Source organism: Trachinotus anak, unplaced genomic scaffold, assembly GCF_046630095.1.
Source record: "Trachinotus anak isolate AG129_WGS33_773 ecotype Australia unplaced genomic scaffold, CSIRO_AGI_Tana_v1 ptg000002l, whole genome shotgun sequence".
Classification (NCBI taxonomy): domain Eukaryota; kingdom Metazoa; phylum Chordata; class Actinopteri; order Carangiformes; family Carangidae; genus Trachinotus; species Trachinotus anak.
In genome coordinates, this window is record NW_027273853.1 from 8,772,200 (window position 1) to 8,791,153 (window position 18,954).

Here is an 18,954-nt window from a genome sequence, read left to right on the forward strand (position 1 = left end):
AATGGATATAAGGAAACCAGAGGAGTCATCACTTTATTCAAGGCCTTTTATTTACAAATAATCTAAAAGGAAATATTCACAAGTTGTCGGTTAAACTCAAAATTAGACATCATTTATAAATAATGCATGATATTTCATACAGAAAAGCACTGCACTGACAAAGAGTTGGACCCTTTGATACTGTTTTGAGAATACTTGTTACAGTTAGCATTAGTTTCACTTGCAGCCTAAGCTCCAAGAAATACAAATGCTGGAAACGCAAAACAATATGTATCAATAAAAACTGAGTAAAAGGTTGTAATAGGAAAGTTATTTGACTCATTCTTTGTGCAATTGCTCTTGTCGGTAAGATTCAACAATAAGACCAAGCCTCTAGCTGGTTGCATGATCAAACATTTAACTCTGAATATTTTATATGAATAAAAAATGTCATCTGTAATCAACTTTTTCCACAACATGATGTGTGATAAAAACAGCTGAAATTGTATATTGTACATTGTTCTCCGAATGTATCTCTCCTTTAAAAATACTGAAGGTGTAGTTCTATGTAACAACAAATCCATTTGAACAATTATTTAATCTGGTATTGAGTCTTAAATCCTATTTGTGTTGCGGCAAGTGGAAAATTGGCAGTATCAAAAAGCCTATCTTTTGTTCTTTAGAAAGTAATTTGTTTAAAAATCACTGCTATGATCATTTGATTAAAGAATATGATTAAAGTCTTCTGGGGCAATTTTCTACTTACTTCAGAAATAAGATTTTAATTCATATTCATCCATATTATTACTCAAGTGTTTTGTGACCTTTGGCTTCTGCTGAAGTGTCCTGCTGCTCTAATACCTCATCCAGTTCCTTCACAAAGTGCCTGAGGTCATCTAGGCAGTGCTGTTTGATCTCCAACAGATTCTCATCCAGCGGAGCCTGCAGCAGGTTTTCCAAACTGGGCTCCTTGGCCACCAACATTTTCACCACTGTGCAAAATGTCTCACAGTCCTGCCTGTAGTGCTGTAATGTAAAAATCACGTCAGCAATGCTAATATCCATAATGATACAATGAAGTGTAGAAAAAAAAAGACAAATTATAGGTTGGTCTATAAAGTAAAGGGTTATTTAAATATTCAAGCTGGAAATAATAATTTTGTACTTTCTGATCACAATCAAAAACATATATTTGTCAATCAACTGGAGTGATACAGAGTAATGGTTTATGATTCACAAAAGGTGTTTTACACCTAAGATCTATCACACATATTTTCTTCTTTACAATAACATTTGCGTGTTTGACATGCAAGTTTGCAAGTCAAGTTACATCACACACCTCAGAATATGCCTGAATTTTTTAGGTATTTTATCCACACATAACATCCATCAAAAATAAACTGTGGATTAAATGAAACCTAAAGTTTAGATTCAAGTGATAATATTTAAAAGGCCCATTGAGAAAAAATCTTAATGGACCCCACAAACAAGTGAGCAGCTACATCTGACAGCTCTTTGAATTCTAGAGGCCGACTCTTGTATCAATGCCTTATTGTGAACTTGATGAACCCAGTTCTGGTAACTTGCTATATTCTGTGAAACAGGTGTGTGAATGTGTGTAAGCGAGCCTATTCAAGTGCATGTCCGCCCATAACAAAAGGAACATGAGGTGTCAGAGTATGTTAGTGGTGCTGTAGCATTCTTTCACACCCAATTGTAACAATCTCTCTCTCACATCCCTCTTACATTTTACTGCCGACCCAAAACGGCTGTAAAGTTCTTTATTAGAGTCCCAGGTGCAAGCTCACAACATCTTTATCACCTGGGGAGAAAAGGCTAAATGTGGGGCCAGTCCCTGAGGCTGCCGTGAGGTTTAGGGCTACACTGGCCTGTCAAGGAGCAGTTTGGGACAACTGGGTCCTCCAGGGTTGAGTTAATGCAGCTCAGATCACCTCTCCCCTCAAATTAGAGTCACTGGAGTAGACAGACTGTGTTTCTGTGGCTTAAAAACAAGCACTATGCTGTCCAATACATTTGATAAGACATCAAATCCAGTTACATTTAAATATTAGATGATGTCTATATACAAACAGGCACATGTATGTAGCCGTTACGGACCCGTTCACCTCCAAAAACACTGCCACTATCATCTCTATTTAATATCTTTTTTTTGATCAGCTGCAGGATGAAAACCAGTCATTCTTCATCAATTTTCAGAAGATATGAACTTCTTCTTCAAAGTAGTGACTGTTTATCTTCCATGGAGGTACTGTATATCTGTATCATGTTCAGCTGCACAGCCATTTTAGGAAAGTGATCTGTGCAGGTCTTTGTTGTAGAACACAAATTAGATGACTATATCTCATCTAACATTAACTTTCTGTTAAATGCAATAAAATGCGAGCTATCAGATTTGGTAATTTTGACAAGAAAAATGCTGCCTGTCAACTTAAATCTGTGTCCAGCCTTAAGCTGAACGTGAGGTTAAATGGTTAAGCGGCTATATTCCAGGGTTCTGTCGGTTATGGGGAAATTTGAAACCACAACTGCTGTTTCTTTGCCTATTACATAATGTGTATGTAGGCTAACACATGATAATGTATCCAACAACTTGTGTAGTGATCACAAGAGCTCTTGTAAATTCATTCTACCACAATCACAAATACATGAAATGTACCTGATGCAAATTTCTTGAGGGTTTTGAGCAAAATAAGTGTCTACAATATGGTTATACACTTGACATGATCTACTGGAATATGACTGTCATTACTGAGCGAGAAACAAAAAAAATCCAGTGCAGGACTGGAAGAAACAAGAAATACACCACTGTATCAAGATGGTGTTTTCGATCTAAATCTGGGAGGGAGCTGAGCTGTGTGGGACTTTGAACACACAGAAAAGGTCAAAGAAACAAAAATACTATGGCATTCAGTTCAGCTGAACAATGAGGGTGGAAACAATTCACTATGTGAGAACCACTCGCTGTGTTTTCAAGCCAAAGAAAGGTCCGATGCTTAAAAAACAAAAGGCTGAGAGAAGCTACTGAGCACCTCGTAGTTACTCAGCAGGGTTTAAAAAAAAACCCCAGATGCACAATTTGTTGTGTGTGTCAGACTGAGACCGGAGTAGGCTAATTAAGGTTATGTGAAATTATAAAATTACACACACACATTCTGGTGGGAGAAAATGAAGGGTCTCTATTTTGTGCTCTACGTGATAATTACGATGATGTTAAAAAAGAATTGCAATGCCTCCAGCTCCTCGATGAGTTCAGTTCTTCTTCCCCTGATAATTCCCCTGCTGAACTAGCTTCAGCATGTTCAGATGGTTGATTCTCACTTATCTATTCATTCCTGCATCCCTAACCCACATTCTGTGCGACAGTACATTAATTTAGAGCGCTGTTTGCACAAGGAAAAAAAAAAAAGTATCAAATGTTATGGTAGGGTGGAATAACTATTATGACTATGAATATTAAAGAAATACAGGTTATTATCACTGTATCACATGTACACAGGCATGGTGAAGACAAGTCAAGAATATTTAGACAGAAATATCCCAGACTGTGGGAGATGTTTGGACCCAGGCTGATGCTTTAACGTCTGCAGATCATGTCAAGCGAATTCATGGCCCCACATAATGATAGTCCTCACCGCCAACCACAAGGAAGTGAGAGGCTCACGACACGTGTGGCCAGCTGAGCTCAGGGTCAGCTTCATTCAGCTAAACAGGTTTCCTTCTCTGTGTGTGCACGGTATTAGCTGTCCCATCTTAGGCAATTCTGAATCTTTTCTATTATATAATCTTGTTTTAATAATACACAACCGTTATTTCAGGTGGTTTTCCACACTCATACCTCTTCAGTGCAGATTTCCCCTTTGTTAAATATTTTCACTCAGTGAGCTTTATTTGGGAGGAGCAAAAATTGGTTCCAGATTTTAAGATGTGAGACGAAACAAGGGCCAAATGAGACACAAACACGTGGTGTATGTCCCACAAACCAGTACCCCTCTAATCACTTTGGCTTGATTATGTTTGCCATCTTTCAAAACAAAAGCTTCCAAAGCTTTTCCCAAGCTACAGCCATTGTTGACAGTGATTACATTTTCACTTCATTATATCCCATATACACACACTTTTATGCACTTGAAAGCTTTGCAATAGGATAAGGAAAGGGTTAGAAAATGGCCTTATAATGAACTATGAACTCATATTAAGACATTTCCCCTGATGGCACTGGAGCTTAGAAGACTGCTATTAAGTGCATACGTGTAAATTAATTTAATATAAAGAGCATCACTCCACATTTATCACAGTACTAAACAAGTACGGAGTGACTTCAAACAGCCTGCTATTTTTGTAATATCTGCTCCCATGTTACTTGAACAAACAGGAAGGGTGCTTTTGACCTGAGCATGCTCTTTATGGTGTGAGAAAAGGTTGCAAGGAGGTTCTGCCTAAGTTCAGTCCCTTGAGTGGGAGCCATGAGCTGATCTTTAAGATTGATACTAAGGGGCCACACAGGACGGACTGGAGCCCCAAGAGAAACAGCAACACTAGGGGCCTTAAGGAGGAGCCTTAAAAAGTGGGCTTCTGCCCAAATCGGATGTTTGTGGAGGTCCAAATTGTGAACATACCGACAGGAGTGTGCGCCTGGATACCGTGTGGGGGTTGGGAAGTTAAGAGTTTGAGTGAGATTATGCATAAGGCACTCACATAGACATTTAGTGAGGCTCTGCTCAAATGAGCACTGATGCAGGCAGGGGTCCTGCGTAATAAGGGAAGTAAGAGTAATGACTTGAGGGCTGGTACACATTAGGGGATATTAAAAGAGCCATTTTAATCACTCAAGCTGCAAACCGGACCTCTCGATGGAGGGGCTAATAGTTGAAATGGATATGTTTCATTTGCACTGATTGAGATGATGAACGGACTTCTCTGAAAATCACTCCCAGGCACTTTGCTATGTTTTGAATGGATATTTTCTGAGTTCCTATCATTGGAGCTGCTATTCTACCTGCTCTGATTTGTTCCGTGGTCACAACAAAGAGAAAAAAATTGCTCCACTGGTCCTCTGCTGCATCGGGAAAAAAGAAAATGAGGTGTTGTGATGAAGGCTTACAAAACAACACGCTGGTCATTCTGCTCATATTGAAATGATTTAGTATTTTGAAACATGTTATGACAAGCAGTGCCATAAGCAGGGATGTTTACTGTTTCAATGAATGTGTTTGAGGTTTCTGATTTCCTTTATAACCTTGAAACACCCACAGAGAGTGTGTATTACAAGCTCTTGGCTGGAAAAAAACAATGAGTTTTGCTGGTGTGACAAATCCATTTCCAATGGAATGAGCCCCTCCTAACACGGTTGTACGCAGTGTTAAGAGCTTGCTGAAAAACAGAAAAATTAGGAAAAATAAAAAATAAAACAAGGATGTCATAGTTCCGTTTTTTGAGCAGGCTTGTTTTACACAAATTGCTGTGGATTGGAGCAGTTCCTTCAAACAAGTTAGAGGAGATCTGAGGTCCTGCTCTGCCCACTACCTGATCTACAGTGATGGATCGGTGTGTGTTTAACTGAGCCCAGGGCAGATGTTACAGTAAAGACACTGTAGTGGTTTCGGTTTCTCTCACCACGTCTGTAGAAGCAGTTGGAAATGGCAGGGTAAGCATGTGTCTGCTTATGCCAGGAGACGTACCACACTGTGGGTGGGCCGCCTGCATCCTGCAGGGCAATTCCTGCCCTGCTTTAACGGGAACAGATAAGTGGCACTGTAGTGGAGAGCGATGAAGGGGAGGGAAAGGAGTGCAACTGCAAATAGCAGGCCACAAGATGCGTCAAAACCTGAAGTGCTAAGGATTGTTCTGCTTACTCATCCTCCTTCTCTACACCAACAAAGACCTATTAGACACAATACTCTCAGCCACATTATACAGCCAGTGTAAAATCACTGTCTGGATACATGACCCACCTTGATACCAGGGTAAAGCTCACACATATAACAAAGGGCAACCACACAATAAGAACCTCAGTCCTACAGTGTTTTAGCTGCAGTGTACAAAATCAAGTTTTTAAATATAAATACAATAACAAAACTCTTCAGTATCTGTGCTATTCAGTGCAGTAGGGCACCACTTTAATCTCTTACAAACCTCCCACTGACACCCTCCCTGACCTGAGTCCATGTCCTGTGTAATCATTTTGACCCTGGATATTCGGGGTTGTCAGGTGTGATATGTAAGAGTCAATAAGGGGTCAGCCTCATGTTAGAATAAAAAGGCTGGCCACAACATAAATGTAATAATAAAAAATGCCAAGAAAATAAGTCCGCAGGTTTCCCTTGCTGTTGTCTTGTTTCAAAACTTTAAAAAAAAATATGAATATCAGCATCCTGAAACAAGACAGAATAAAGCAGATTGCTCCTTTATTAAATAATATAAAGGTTTGCCATGGAAACAAGAAAAACAATCTCACCTCTTCGGCAGATTTTCCAACTTGTTTTAAGACAATAAGATTTTACAACAACTCAGTAATACCCGATACCTGGTTAAATAAAGCTTTTTACAGTATACTAGAGACCCAGTGATAATGGGGAAATGTTCACCTCCAACGAAGAGAGTTGAGACAAGCTATATTGTGGCACAAGCAACAGAGTCAAGAGAATTCACAGAAGTTTCATGGATGAAATCTACCTTCTCAATTTCCAGAGCCTTAGCCTTAATGGCCTCCAACCGGCGAGTCTTGAAGTCTTCCTCTGGTGTCGGCTTTGGCTCCATGCTGGCAGCCACCACCTCCTCCGACTCCGCTAGAGAGGCAGAAGTTTTTTCCTGGCAGGCCAAAGGTTAAAGGTTAGAGCTGGGGTCACCAGGTTTAGAAACTGGTTCTGATTTCAAAGTGTTTCAAATAGAGACAACTCTGCTCTCTTGCGGGTGTTGAGTTCTTGTTTTCGTACATGTCCAATTACACATGCCACATGTCAACAGTAAACAGAGAGGAAGGTGCCAAATACAGTACATCTCTCTGATGAATGGATCTTTACAACCAAAGATCAAAGTAAAGACCAGGTGACACCAATGCACCAGTCAGTGACACTTGCAATTATAGTAAACATAAACTGAAATGTTATTTTACTTCTTATAGTTACATACTGGTTATTTTGCTTATTTTGGCCCACTGACAACAAATGCACTATATATTTTACCTCTATGTGTTCAATTACCATTATCACTGCACACTAATGCAGTTGTAGTCAATGTTGAAAAACTCAAAGGTAAGAAGGACAATTAATGTAATAATATAAACTTGTTTGTGGTGTGATGATGACTTCATGTCTTTGTGTTGTTTTCATTTTACATAAGCATGTATAGTATTTATTCTTATCCTGTTCTAGCTGCTGCATTCTTAAGATTTGAGCAGGTATAATGAACAGGATGCCCTTTGTGTGGGCCACAAGAATGACTGTATTTGTCCTGCCAAGGAGTAAATTTGCATAGGAAATACAAAGACGGCAATTTTATGGAATTGCAGTACATTGATATTCCATCACTCCTCTGGACTGTATTTTTATTTTATTTTTATTTTCTATTTGCAACATGTTTCTCAGCAGAGCACTTCTGGCTCTTTTACCTTTGAAGATCCTGAGCTGTGAGGTGACCCCTCCACAGAGCTGCTGGGAGTGTGACTTGTCAGCACATTTGGCTTTTCTACAGAAAAAACAGAAAGATGAAAATAGAAAGAAAAGTGAGCAAACAAACAGAACATCATCCTCATATTATCATGGAAAACACAAAGGGAGGACAAGGGGAAGACAACTATAAAGCGAGGGCGAACTAAAGAATATATGAGGATAACCATGGCATTCTTTTATTTAATTTTGCACAGTACTTGTAAAGTACAATTATCATTATGCACAATCGTGACGCCAAGGCATTATGAGGCAGCCGAAAAGTATAAATCATTGTTGGGTTTTTTTTTTTGTTTTTTTTAATATTCCCTTGTTGGAGCCTCCCACACAATAGTGGTTGGAGATTTCAGCTGTGCCTAAATTGAAATATTGTCCTCTGCTGGCTCCAATGTGTCTAGAACAAAACAAATATGGTCAAGTTATTTGTTTTTATTGAAGAAACCTCCCATAGTTATTAGAGTGGGCTAAGGTAAAACATCTTAATTGAAGTCCCTCAGCTGGACCATGGAGTATACACACAAACAACAGTGTTAAGGATTTTGGCACACATATTACAAACAATTTACTACGACATTGTGTCAAAAGGAAAAAGTGTTTATAGCCATTTTAAATGGTTACACTTAGCCTGCCATCAAACAGAGAAGACTCATTTGGCCTCAGGTGTACACACAAACTGAGGTACTTACTAGTATAGTATAGGATAGTTCTTAACTATGTACATTTGGCCAACTGCTTTATTAAATACATGTGCTTCTCTGATTGGCATTTTCAGTTACAAAAAGACTGCGTCAAAAACTAGTATATGGCCAGACTGTGTATGGTCAATTGCGAAACTGACGATGAAGTTGAAAAAAGTAGGCCTGCAGCGCTGATTGGTTAAGTATGCTAGCATTTTCCGCAGCACAGTTATACACCCAACATTTTTAAAAACCCACATCTGCAAACACACTGTTTTGCTTGTAGTTTGTGACTGACAATAATCAGGATGGAACAGTCAAACAGCTTTTATAACCAATGGACTGACAAGTCAAGGCTTTGTTGTCCATTTTCACTCTCACTGCCATCATCATATGTACAAATGACATGACAGGCAACCGTCTCCCTTTTGATACTACATTGGACTTATTTGCTTTATGTTCCCAGGGCTTTGGCCGAACTCTGAAAATGCACTGGAGTGACTTTTATCCCTGAGAAAGTTTCTGGACGTTCCAGGGAGATTAAAGATCCTGGAGATGCACCTTAAGTAGCATTCCACATTGTAGGGACCAGTTTTCATAGGTGGAGTCCAGTCCACCTAGGCCAATGACTGCATGACGGCGTACGTGGCAGTAGACCTAATCTTATTCACTAATGATAGTCATCATCAACCAAGATTTGTGAAAAGACATTGTACAGATCCTCCCTGTGTATGACAAAGCCTGGTATACACACCCTATAACCAAACCCCTATTTTTGTCTACTTTGCTCTGCTGCTTTAATTAGTGTCCCAGATGCATGTGGAGGTTCAACTGTTTTCTCACAGTTTTATTGCATCTTCAAAGGGTGGTACAACACAGAGCTAAGTTTTCAAGAAATTAATATGTTTATGTATCTAAGAAACCAAAGCACTGAAGAAATTGCTGTCCACACTTCTTTCCCTCAGACTGAATCCATAAATTTCATTAGCTCAGCATTGTTAATTAAAGTTCTGAAGCCTGTGAAAGTCACAAAAGAAAGCGTGTCAAATGACAGACCCAAAGTGATTCTGAAGACATTGTTAAGCCTGCACATGAACTACTTTCTCACTGGAGAAAAGGTCAGGTTCTGAACCCAAAGCCAAACCACCCCAATAAACCAAGGGTATCCTTTTTCCCCAGCCTCTAAAATGCGTGGTGTTAGTGTAATTAACATCTTAACGTGTTTCAGCATACCCTGGCCCCTCACACTACACCTCTGAAAACAGATGCTTCACCTGGAATGGCTTAATTCCTTTACACGTTGCAATTATACATATGTTTCTGTAAAATGGGAAAATGACAGAAGGTATAACAGCTGCAAGGACAAACATTATATTAGATAAAGGTAAATTCACAACTCTACTGGCTACTAACTCTCCCATTAGCTATGCTTCTTCAGGTCTTTCATGTTGTGGCTAATCACAGAGTGTCAGGTAGTTCAGATTGGTGCTTTGTTACTGAACGTCACACTATCCACTGGGGCAGCAGGTTAAGCAGATGGGCAGCCATTACTGCCAGTTTTGGGCAACAGATTTGAAAGCAAAGGTGGAAGACAGAGCTGAAAAATGCCTGATGGATTTGAACAGTGATCAGTTTGACCTTTTCTCTGCCTCTCTCAGAGAGCTATAAATATATTTACATACAGTCTGATTGCTTGAAATTAAAAAAGCAACATTAGATGAGGTGATATAATGATTGCTAAAATATCTAAGGTATAACAGTTTAATGACATCAAACAGGTAACAGTTCATTATCTGATGGCTGTTCCATCACTGTATGGTTGTGTATATGTGTGTAAATGGGTGAATGTGTCATGTATTGTAAAGAATAGAAAAGCGCTTTATTAATGCATTTACCAATTACCATTGATCACTGGCACTAGCGGCTGTGCACAAAAGAACAGCACATATAATACCCAATACTGAACAACCTATTACTTGTAGTATTTCTGTTGTACCCCTGTTTCATTATTGATATCCGTGAGTCGGTGTGGAGATGACATGTTTTGTGATGAAACTTGTTCAGATTCAACAAACAAAAATATTTCCATTAAGTAGGTCAGTTTGAGAAGTGATTAATAAAATACTGCTTGAACTCTTCTGGCTTGTCTAGTCGTCAGCTCTGTTAGGACGTCTCTTCAGCTCTTTCAGCTGATCACAACACAAGACTGTAATTGAGACGCAATACTTACGCCTCTGGTGGGCCTGCTGGGAGATGCAGCCTTTTTCCCTTTCAGGGGAGAAACTCTTGCTGCTGGTGTTTGATCCAGAACGCCCTACAGGTGGCTGGGCTTCCCTCCTTCCAGGGGAGCGGTCGCGTGTGATTACAACAGGCGGAGAAACCCTGTAGTCTTGGTCTTCTCTATGGAAATAAATAACAATCAAGAAGTTCAATGAATCCCCCAAAAGCTAAGATTTCATTAGAAGGCCAGTGGGCATGCAACAGGTTGTTGATAAACAAAATGTTTCCCATTATGAAAAGTTATTAATTTCTATTTGTGTTATATTTGTGTTTGAATATCAATTAATACAAATGTCTTTGGACAATGCTCTTTATAGACTAAAATGGTCAGTTCTGAATGGAAGCTCAGCTCTTACAGCAAAAACTAGACAATTGATTTCAATCCCTGCCTATTCCAGAGTCAGCAGTTTAGTAACTGTATAGTGTAAAACATGTGGATGTGAGGGGACTGACTTGGATTTTCTGTCCTGCACTGGCCTCCGAGGAGGGCCTAACCCTCGACCTCTGTTGCGGTAATAGGGAGCAGGTCTGCCATTGTTCCTGCAAAACACAAAAAAAACATACAGACTCAAAAATACAGGTAACTCAATGGCTGGCAAAGCTGCACTGTAAACAAAGGTTCAGGCAAAACATGATAAACAAATCAAGAGTATGATGAGTGCAAGTTGATCATTTTCATCAAAACTGGTTTAAGAAGCAAAAGTATTTGTCAGTGTATGCCTTAAAATGTGTAATGGAAACAGAATAAATAGAAGGCGAAACCACAAAGATTTAAATTCAGACATAGCAAGGCACTGTGGCACACTGATCAATTTGTGGAATGGAGGCAATCTTCCACTTTGGCACAAGCAACAGTTGGACCAATTTTGGTTTTCTTTCACTACTGTCTGTCTTCAATTGTAGGCATAGCCATGAGTGAGCTAAATATGGAGCTGAAGTTACAACACACTCTCCCCAAATGTTTTATTCAACCATGTAATGCAATGACCTACTGTTGAGCATTTATCTAAAGTAAGTAGTGAAATTTCACTGTTCACTGCACCTCGTTTGTATGATTTTCAAAGAAAACCTTGTGTCTGAACAGCAACCTTTAGGCCCAGAGGTATAAATGACCCAAAGGCACCTGGTTGTCACGACCTCTGTCTGAACTCGAGCCACATCTCAAACAAAGAGCAGGTCTAACAAGGCCTAAAACTTTTACGACCCATGGTGTGTTTGAAGTAGCCAAGACTCAACCTGCCATTTGCCAAACACTGAATTGCCATCCATGCAGTAAAAAACTAACATCAAAAGGCTACGGTACAAAAAAAGTTGTGTACTTTATTTAGGAAAAAGGAATTCTATAGAAGGTAAATCAAGCTTTTATCAGGCAGACATTCAGCCAGAAGTTACACACATTTAAAAGGTCATGTCTTATTGCAGAAGCAGAAATTTTCCAATGAAGTATATTCTCTTAACACTGGCAGACATCAAACTAAGAAATGAAAGGACCAATGAAATAATTTGGTGAGTCATAAAGCCTAAAAATAACTGTGCATCTCGAGAGATAAAACAAACTAATAATAACAACTGTTAATATTTGCATCTTTCTTCCCTTTGCTTTCTTCAATGACAACACAAAGGACAAAACACAGCCTAGCTTCAGTTAACTGGATGTATTTATAAAGGCACTGTACAAACACAAGAAAATGCTTAATTTACCACAGTAGCTTGTGACTGTTTATTAAGACAGTGACTCATAACTTGGGGTTGTACGTCAGGCAGTTCACCCATTTCACGATCTGTGGGCAAAACCTCCACAGGGACACAAAAAAAGTGACTCAAGTGTGTGTCACTAAGACTTTGCTGCAAACTTTATGACCTTTACACACTGCTTGTCTTTATCCCACACCCCTTTGTAGTTGTATGGTAAGGAGTTATGGCGTAGTTACTGAGTGCATGTAGCCACAGAGGATACGCCATTAGTCCCCGTTAATATGTGCCCTGCTTGGGCTTAGAGAGCCTAGAGTGTCTGGTCTTTCTGTCTTGCACGAGGGTTAAAACATTTTTTTTTATTTGCCCCCTTGACTTCATGGCCACTGAAATGCAAAATGTGCAACAATAAATTGTACGGACAGACATCTAGTTTTGTTGTCAGGGACATAGGATGCATAGAGGAGAGGCAATCTGCTGCTTCTTGACAGGAGAAGCTGAAGCATAGACTTTTTTAAACATATGTTAGGGTCACAAATGGTGCAACTTGACCCAGACAAGTTGTCAATCAATGTCATTTCCATGTATACTGCCAAGACCTAAGTCAAAATCGCCAGTCAACCACGATGAGCATCCAAAAATCAACAGCAGAAGCAGTAACAAAATTAAGATTCCTATGATGTTTGAATGTTACAGTGTTACAAACACTTCATCAATTCAGTGTGATCACCACGTCTGAATGCCCACCAATGTATGTGCAAAATGGTTCACAGGTGGCAGAATACAAATCAGGGTATTCTGTATTCAAGAATCCAGGAATCGCAGAACTTTTGGTATAATCATATGAGGCTACATCTGCACTTTAGGTAGATTTAAGTAATTTGACCAATATGCACCTCAGCTGCTCGACAGTAGACAGATTTTAAGGTAATTTGGAACTTTGCAAATTTATGTAATTATCAGTAAAATTGTGAACCTAAAAATATCTGATATGAATTTTAATTTGACGTAGAAATTTTGTTTAAAAACAACAACAACAAAAAAGCACAAGGTATATGCTGCTTAGAATATCTGAGATGTGTGTGGGTGTTTGACTGAAGAGGGAGTGGTCCAGCTGTTTTTCCTCTCAGGGTGGGGTAGAGGGTGGGGGTGGGGTTGTTTGGCTGAGTGAGTAGACACTAGTGCCCTTTGTCCCTCTCTCTCTAGCCTGGTATGACTCCTGGAAAAAGGGGGTCTGGGCCCGTAAACTGCTGGTATGTTGAAGTGGCCAGGTTGAGAGGAGTGTGTGTTGAGGCAGGAGTTGGACTGTTAGATTTAGCTGCTCTGTGTGGGGTTAAGCTCTTAACTTACCTTAAGAGCTGTGTGGTCACAGATAATTGAGATATGCATCCTTACTCTATTCTCCTAGGCAGGACTTTGCTTGCAACAATTTGTAATGATGGATATCATGATATCATACAGCATATCATATTGTCTTGGGTGAAATATAAAGGTAATGAATTGGAAATTTAAAGTGATTTTATGCTAATTGTGGTTAACCTTTTTTAGACCATGAGGATCATTAAACCTAATAAGCAAATAATATTCACTTTTCAAAACACAGAACTCTGCCTCCACCTACAGGTCAGTTTCATGCATTACAAAAAGAATTCAGTGAAGTGAAATGATCAGGATGTGACCAAAAATAAATTTAATTAATTGACAAATTGAGAGCCTTTGAAATAGGAGAATCAATATAATTTACCTTGAGTCTAACTGATGCCTCAAATCATCTCTGGCATAACACTGTTGGGAGTATGAGCCCTCCTGAAAACAAAATCACAATTTCAACATTAATTGGGCAATGCTAGTGCATTGTTAGGAACTACAAACCCAACAAGAGTCTAATTAAATGAATGCAGTAAAACTAATGGCAACGTATTTCTGTTAGAGTCATGCATAATATTATGCCATTTCTTGAAGTTTGTCGCAGGTAAAAATGATCAGGCTATTCAGGCCTTGCTCTGGCTCTAGTACTATGATTGTTATATTCAAGTTTCAAATTTATGACAAAAGAGAATTTAGTTTAGAAAGCATGCATGCCACGCTTTTCTTACATGTCGTGGGGGTGGGGAATTTCTGCGATAGTTGCCAAAGTTGGGGTTTTCGTCAAAGTATCGACAATCACTGGATGGGTAAATGCCATCATCGTGACATTCTCTTGCATCCTGGTAATTTCGAGGACCACCATACCACTGGTCATCATTAAAATCTCTATCATATTCCAGACCCGGCCGATGCATAGGGCTCCTCCTTTCAACAATATTGACAACTCGATGAACTTTTACCTGTAGGGACACAATATCACATTTTACATTTCACTCTGTAAGCCTCACTACCCAGTACAAGACTGAATCTGAATCAGAATAACTCTTAACATAAGAAGGAATAACATGCCATTCAAAGTGCTCTGAGGTTCAGTGTAGACAGCTCACTAATTCAGAAACTGAACATAAATAGTTTGAAGACGAAGCTTTTCCGGATACAAGATGAGGAACAGACTATTATTAAACTAATTAGACAATCAATCAAATATGTTTTCTGAAGTTTGGCAGAAAACTAAACCTTCAAGTTGAAAAAATTGCAAAAGTATAATTTGATGTTTAAAGGTATTCTATGTAAGACACTTATCATATAATGCCGCCTTTCCCCAACAGGGATGTCCTAAGATACTGTATATTTCCATTTACAGTGCATGCATATACCACAGTGCATCTTCAGTACCATAGCTCTGGCTCTGAGGGCCGGTGCTAATGACAATCTGGTCTCTATAGTCTGAGGTCTCAAAGAATAGCTTGGTTCATGTAGATCACAAATAAATTTTTTTGAATGTTTTTTGGTCAGACAAAGATAACAAAAACTGCATCCACCACATTATTCATTATTATACACTCAGTAATTTTAAAAAGCATTATGAGAAGTGGTTACAACATCAGTATCAACCTAAAGAGTGACTTACAAAGAAACAAAAAGTGACTGAATACTATATACAATCATAAATACCTACCACAGTGATAGGAGGCTAATCACAAGACTGCAACTTAAGGAACAATACAGTGTCAGGATACTGTTAACTAATCAGTTTTTCTCACTAATTACAGTTACAAGTGGCCTAAGTCAAACTAATGGATTTTTGCCATGCAAAAACAATTCACTTACCTCTCTTGTATCCATCGGTATGAAGCGCTCTTCATACATGTCTCTAATTGATTTTCGACTATGTCGATATGCCACTGCAAAACACAAAATTTCCATTCAAACATTTGATAGATAGATATCTTTAGTGGGGTGAAGACTCTACAACACCGTTCTATAAGAAGTCAAAACTAAGGCCGGGTGCTTTTTAAACTTTGATACATGGCGGCAATATCGTCATCCCTGGTCAGCAATGAAATAGGCTCTCTTCTCCCTCACTTTAGCTGTGCCAGAAAAAAGTGAGCAGCCAGTGTTTCTTCCAGTGGAGAAACACCTTCACTCAATGTGTCAGACATTCTACACTTTGTAAAGCTGGAGATCCGAGCCACAATCTTTAAAAGTTTCAATCATGATGCTGCCACACTTTCTCAAAGCTTCTCTAACAGTGGGGCAACAAAGACTGTTGCAAGGCTGTAGGCATACTTCCTAAGACCACTCAGGTATTGATAGGAGATGGTAGGTTGAAGCTGTTGGCCAACAATCTCTCCAGCTGTCTTCTAGGCTCACAAAGCCAGCCCACAAAAAGCACTTCACTTATAGTGCTCTGGCAATGCTCAATAGGACTGTACTTGGGACTAACAATCATATAAGTTGGCTCCATAATAGATCACTGACAGTAACTTCTTCATTCACACACTGACAAGACCATTTTTTACATCTGCTTGGGCAAATGCATCACTCACTGGCCTATCATTGGTTTTATCTTCCCATTTTCAAACTGGAATAACTGAAGCAGTGTGTCAAAGCTGTATAAATAATCTACACCATCACAGACTCCTGCTTTGATGTCTATAATAATTATGTAAATAGTTATTCATATTTAGTATGCACATTCGGGATTTTTTTAAATCATCATCATCAATCACCAACTTTTAGAGTTGTAAAAACATGCAAAAGGCAATTATTTTCACTTACTGTTTAAGGAATGATCTTGGTCTCCTGTCTGGTGAACTCAAGAGGTCACAGTAAAGAACCTACAAGAAGAAAAGGGAACAGCCTTGTTTAACTGATTTAGCATACGCATATTCACCCAACCCCAGATCACACACTTAACAAAAGATCTTTGACCTCTGACCTCAGTTCAACAACATTTCCACACCATCCCCAACAGTCACACTGTGACTCCACTTCCCTTCTTCAAACTGGGAATATCCAGTGTCTCACAGTATGTGAAAGGCGCTGGGGATTGTGAACAAGTGTGACAACACTGGCACTTCACACAACGGAGCCACTGCTGTCAAATGGCGATAAGTGACTCTTCGTTTCTCCTGAAATGTATGATGTTATGACTGGACGAGAAAGCTGCGTAACAACTGCTGTTAGCAAACCTGGCTAGTTAGCATCGTAGCACAAGAGGAAGTCGTAAGAAACTCACTCACCAAAAAAAATAACGTGAATACTCCTGACCACAAAGTGCGTTTTACATATTTCTCCTAAAACGGAACAATTAGCTTCATGCTGAAAGCCAAGTTGCACAGTAATTCAAAGTTTTCTCTTCGTGAGCATGTGCAAGCAAAACCAAAACAGCCGTGGCTACAGCGGTTCTTCTTCTCCTTCTTTGGTCTGGCTCACTAAACGGAGAGATGAGGTATTGCTGCCCCCGTTTCTTTGTGTTTCTTGGCGGACCAGCTTAAAAGGTGCATACCTCCAGCTACTGTGCCGGAGTGTGTGGAGTCATGGCACTAGATCAACTGAATACTACAGAAAAGAAAACTAACAAATAATAACAATAATAATTATAATAATATTCCTCCTAATACTGATAATGATGATGATGCTTACACCCTATTCCCTAATCCTGCCTGTACTATATCATTTACAGATTGCCTTCTGATTTCCCTGAAATAAGATCAATAATAGTCACCATTGGTACAAATCTATGTACCCTGGTACACAGCAGTGGTGTGGATTCATTACAGCAGTTATTCTGATTCTCTCTGGGCCTTCGAGACAAAGTATGTTTGACAGAATAAAGACACTTTACCCTAGTTCCACTAAATCTCTGTATAATTTCTTCCTTTGCATGGAATACATTACAGCAGAATATGTTTTATAGCCTCTGTTTTACACTTCCAGTCAAGATGTTGTCAAGATCAGGACCAGCCCACTCCCCACAGTGTCACCTCAGTCTAATAACTAACCCTAACCCTAACACTGCTCTTCCTCCCTAGAAGTTGTGGCAATCCTATATGAGACCTTTGGTTGTATAGCATAGCAAAACCTGCCCATTCTTCCTTATCTGCTGAATTTTGCCATGTTTTTGAGATTTCAGTTTTGGTTAGAGAATATATTTCCAGTGAACCATATGTAAGTGATATTTCAATATTTTCCTTGAGGGCTGCTTTTTTTCATTTTCATCTGCTGCCTCTTCTGTTCCTACATGTGCCTGGCACCCACATGAATCCTACACTGCATCCAGCTTTATGTATTCTGTTCGCTGGCATCGTTAATTCTGTAACCACATCTGGCCTGGCCTTACACTTTCCCTGATTCATTACCTCTAATGCTGCAAGAGAATCACCACAAATCACTGTCAGCTTTGGCCTAGACTCTTCTAACCACCAAAGAGCCCATAGGATTGCCAGGAGCTCTGCTGTGTATACTGAAGTCTGATCAGGAAGCCTCCACCTTTGCCTTATTTGATGAATCAAGAACTATAACCCGGTAATGGAGAGCCAACTTAATCCATCTCCACTCCAGCAGAACTTCATACAGTTCTATGAACAGAGGTGAAACTGGGGAAGTGCAGAATGGTCCACTACACACTCAACTACACTACATACTCATTTGCAAAATATTCAGTTTAGCCAGTACAGAAGGTAATGAAGAACCATAGGCCAAACACTCATAGTCAAGAATTGACTATATCATAGTCCTATAAGCCTACATCATAGGCCACAGCTGTCAGTTCTTCAACTGTCAGTTCAACTTACATGTTATTATTTAATGTTTTACCAACATTTGTAATTGCATTATTACTGAACAGAAAATACACAGACATGATGGGCACAAACAATGTGAGAGTCTTTATTCAAACAACAGATCCCTTACTATCAACATTTCACTATTGCAGGCTGGGATTCTTCACCCATCTCAGGGTCCACCAGACCACCAACGACTAGGGGACCATCATCCTCAAAATCCCAAGGGATGGCCACAGCAGATTGTTCTCTCTCTCTGTCCTATTTTGAGTTTTGCCCACATCAGCATCAGCTAACAGCCAGTCAAACTGTATGTGTAAGTTAAAAGATGGTTATACCATAACAGGTCTGCAGTTGCAAATGTTAACAAACAGTTTATAAATGGATGTTGGTCCAGGTGCCCTGCTGTCCTTTTCCAGAGGAAGTGATCAAACAGTTCATTGAAGAGGTCTCTCTAATGAATTAAACACCTTAAAACACACACAC

At 39.4% G+C, this 18,954-nt stretch overlaps 1 protein-coding gene across 2 annotated transcripts; it reads right to left on the reverse strand.

The window, feature by feature from the left end:
• Window positions 1–32: 32 nt before the first annotated feature.
• LOC139630510 (periphilin-1-like) lies at window positions 33–17,100 on the reverse strand. Of its 2 annotated transcripts, none has more exons than XM_071494055.1 (10): window positions 16,927–17,100; window positions 16,463–16,521; window positions 15,512–15,585; window positions 14,410–14,640; window positions 14,058–14,119; window positions 11,075–11,161; window positions 10,572–10,741; window positions 7,607–7,683; window positions 6,673–6,807; window positions 33–1,005 (listed from the first exon to the last, which is right to left on the reverse strand). In XM_071494055.1, coding segments are annotated over exons 2-10 (1,059 nt in total). In that variant the 5' UTR covers window positions 16,464–16,521; window positions 16,927–17,100; the 3' UTR covers window positions 33–783. The 2 variants fall into 2 exon arrangements, with proteins under 2 accessions (XP_071350156.1, XP_071350146.1); XM_071494045.1 differs by lacking the exon at window positions 16,927–17,100 and adding an exon at window positions 16,623–16,832.
• Window positions 17,101–18,954: the final 1,854 nt, after the last annotated feature.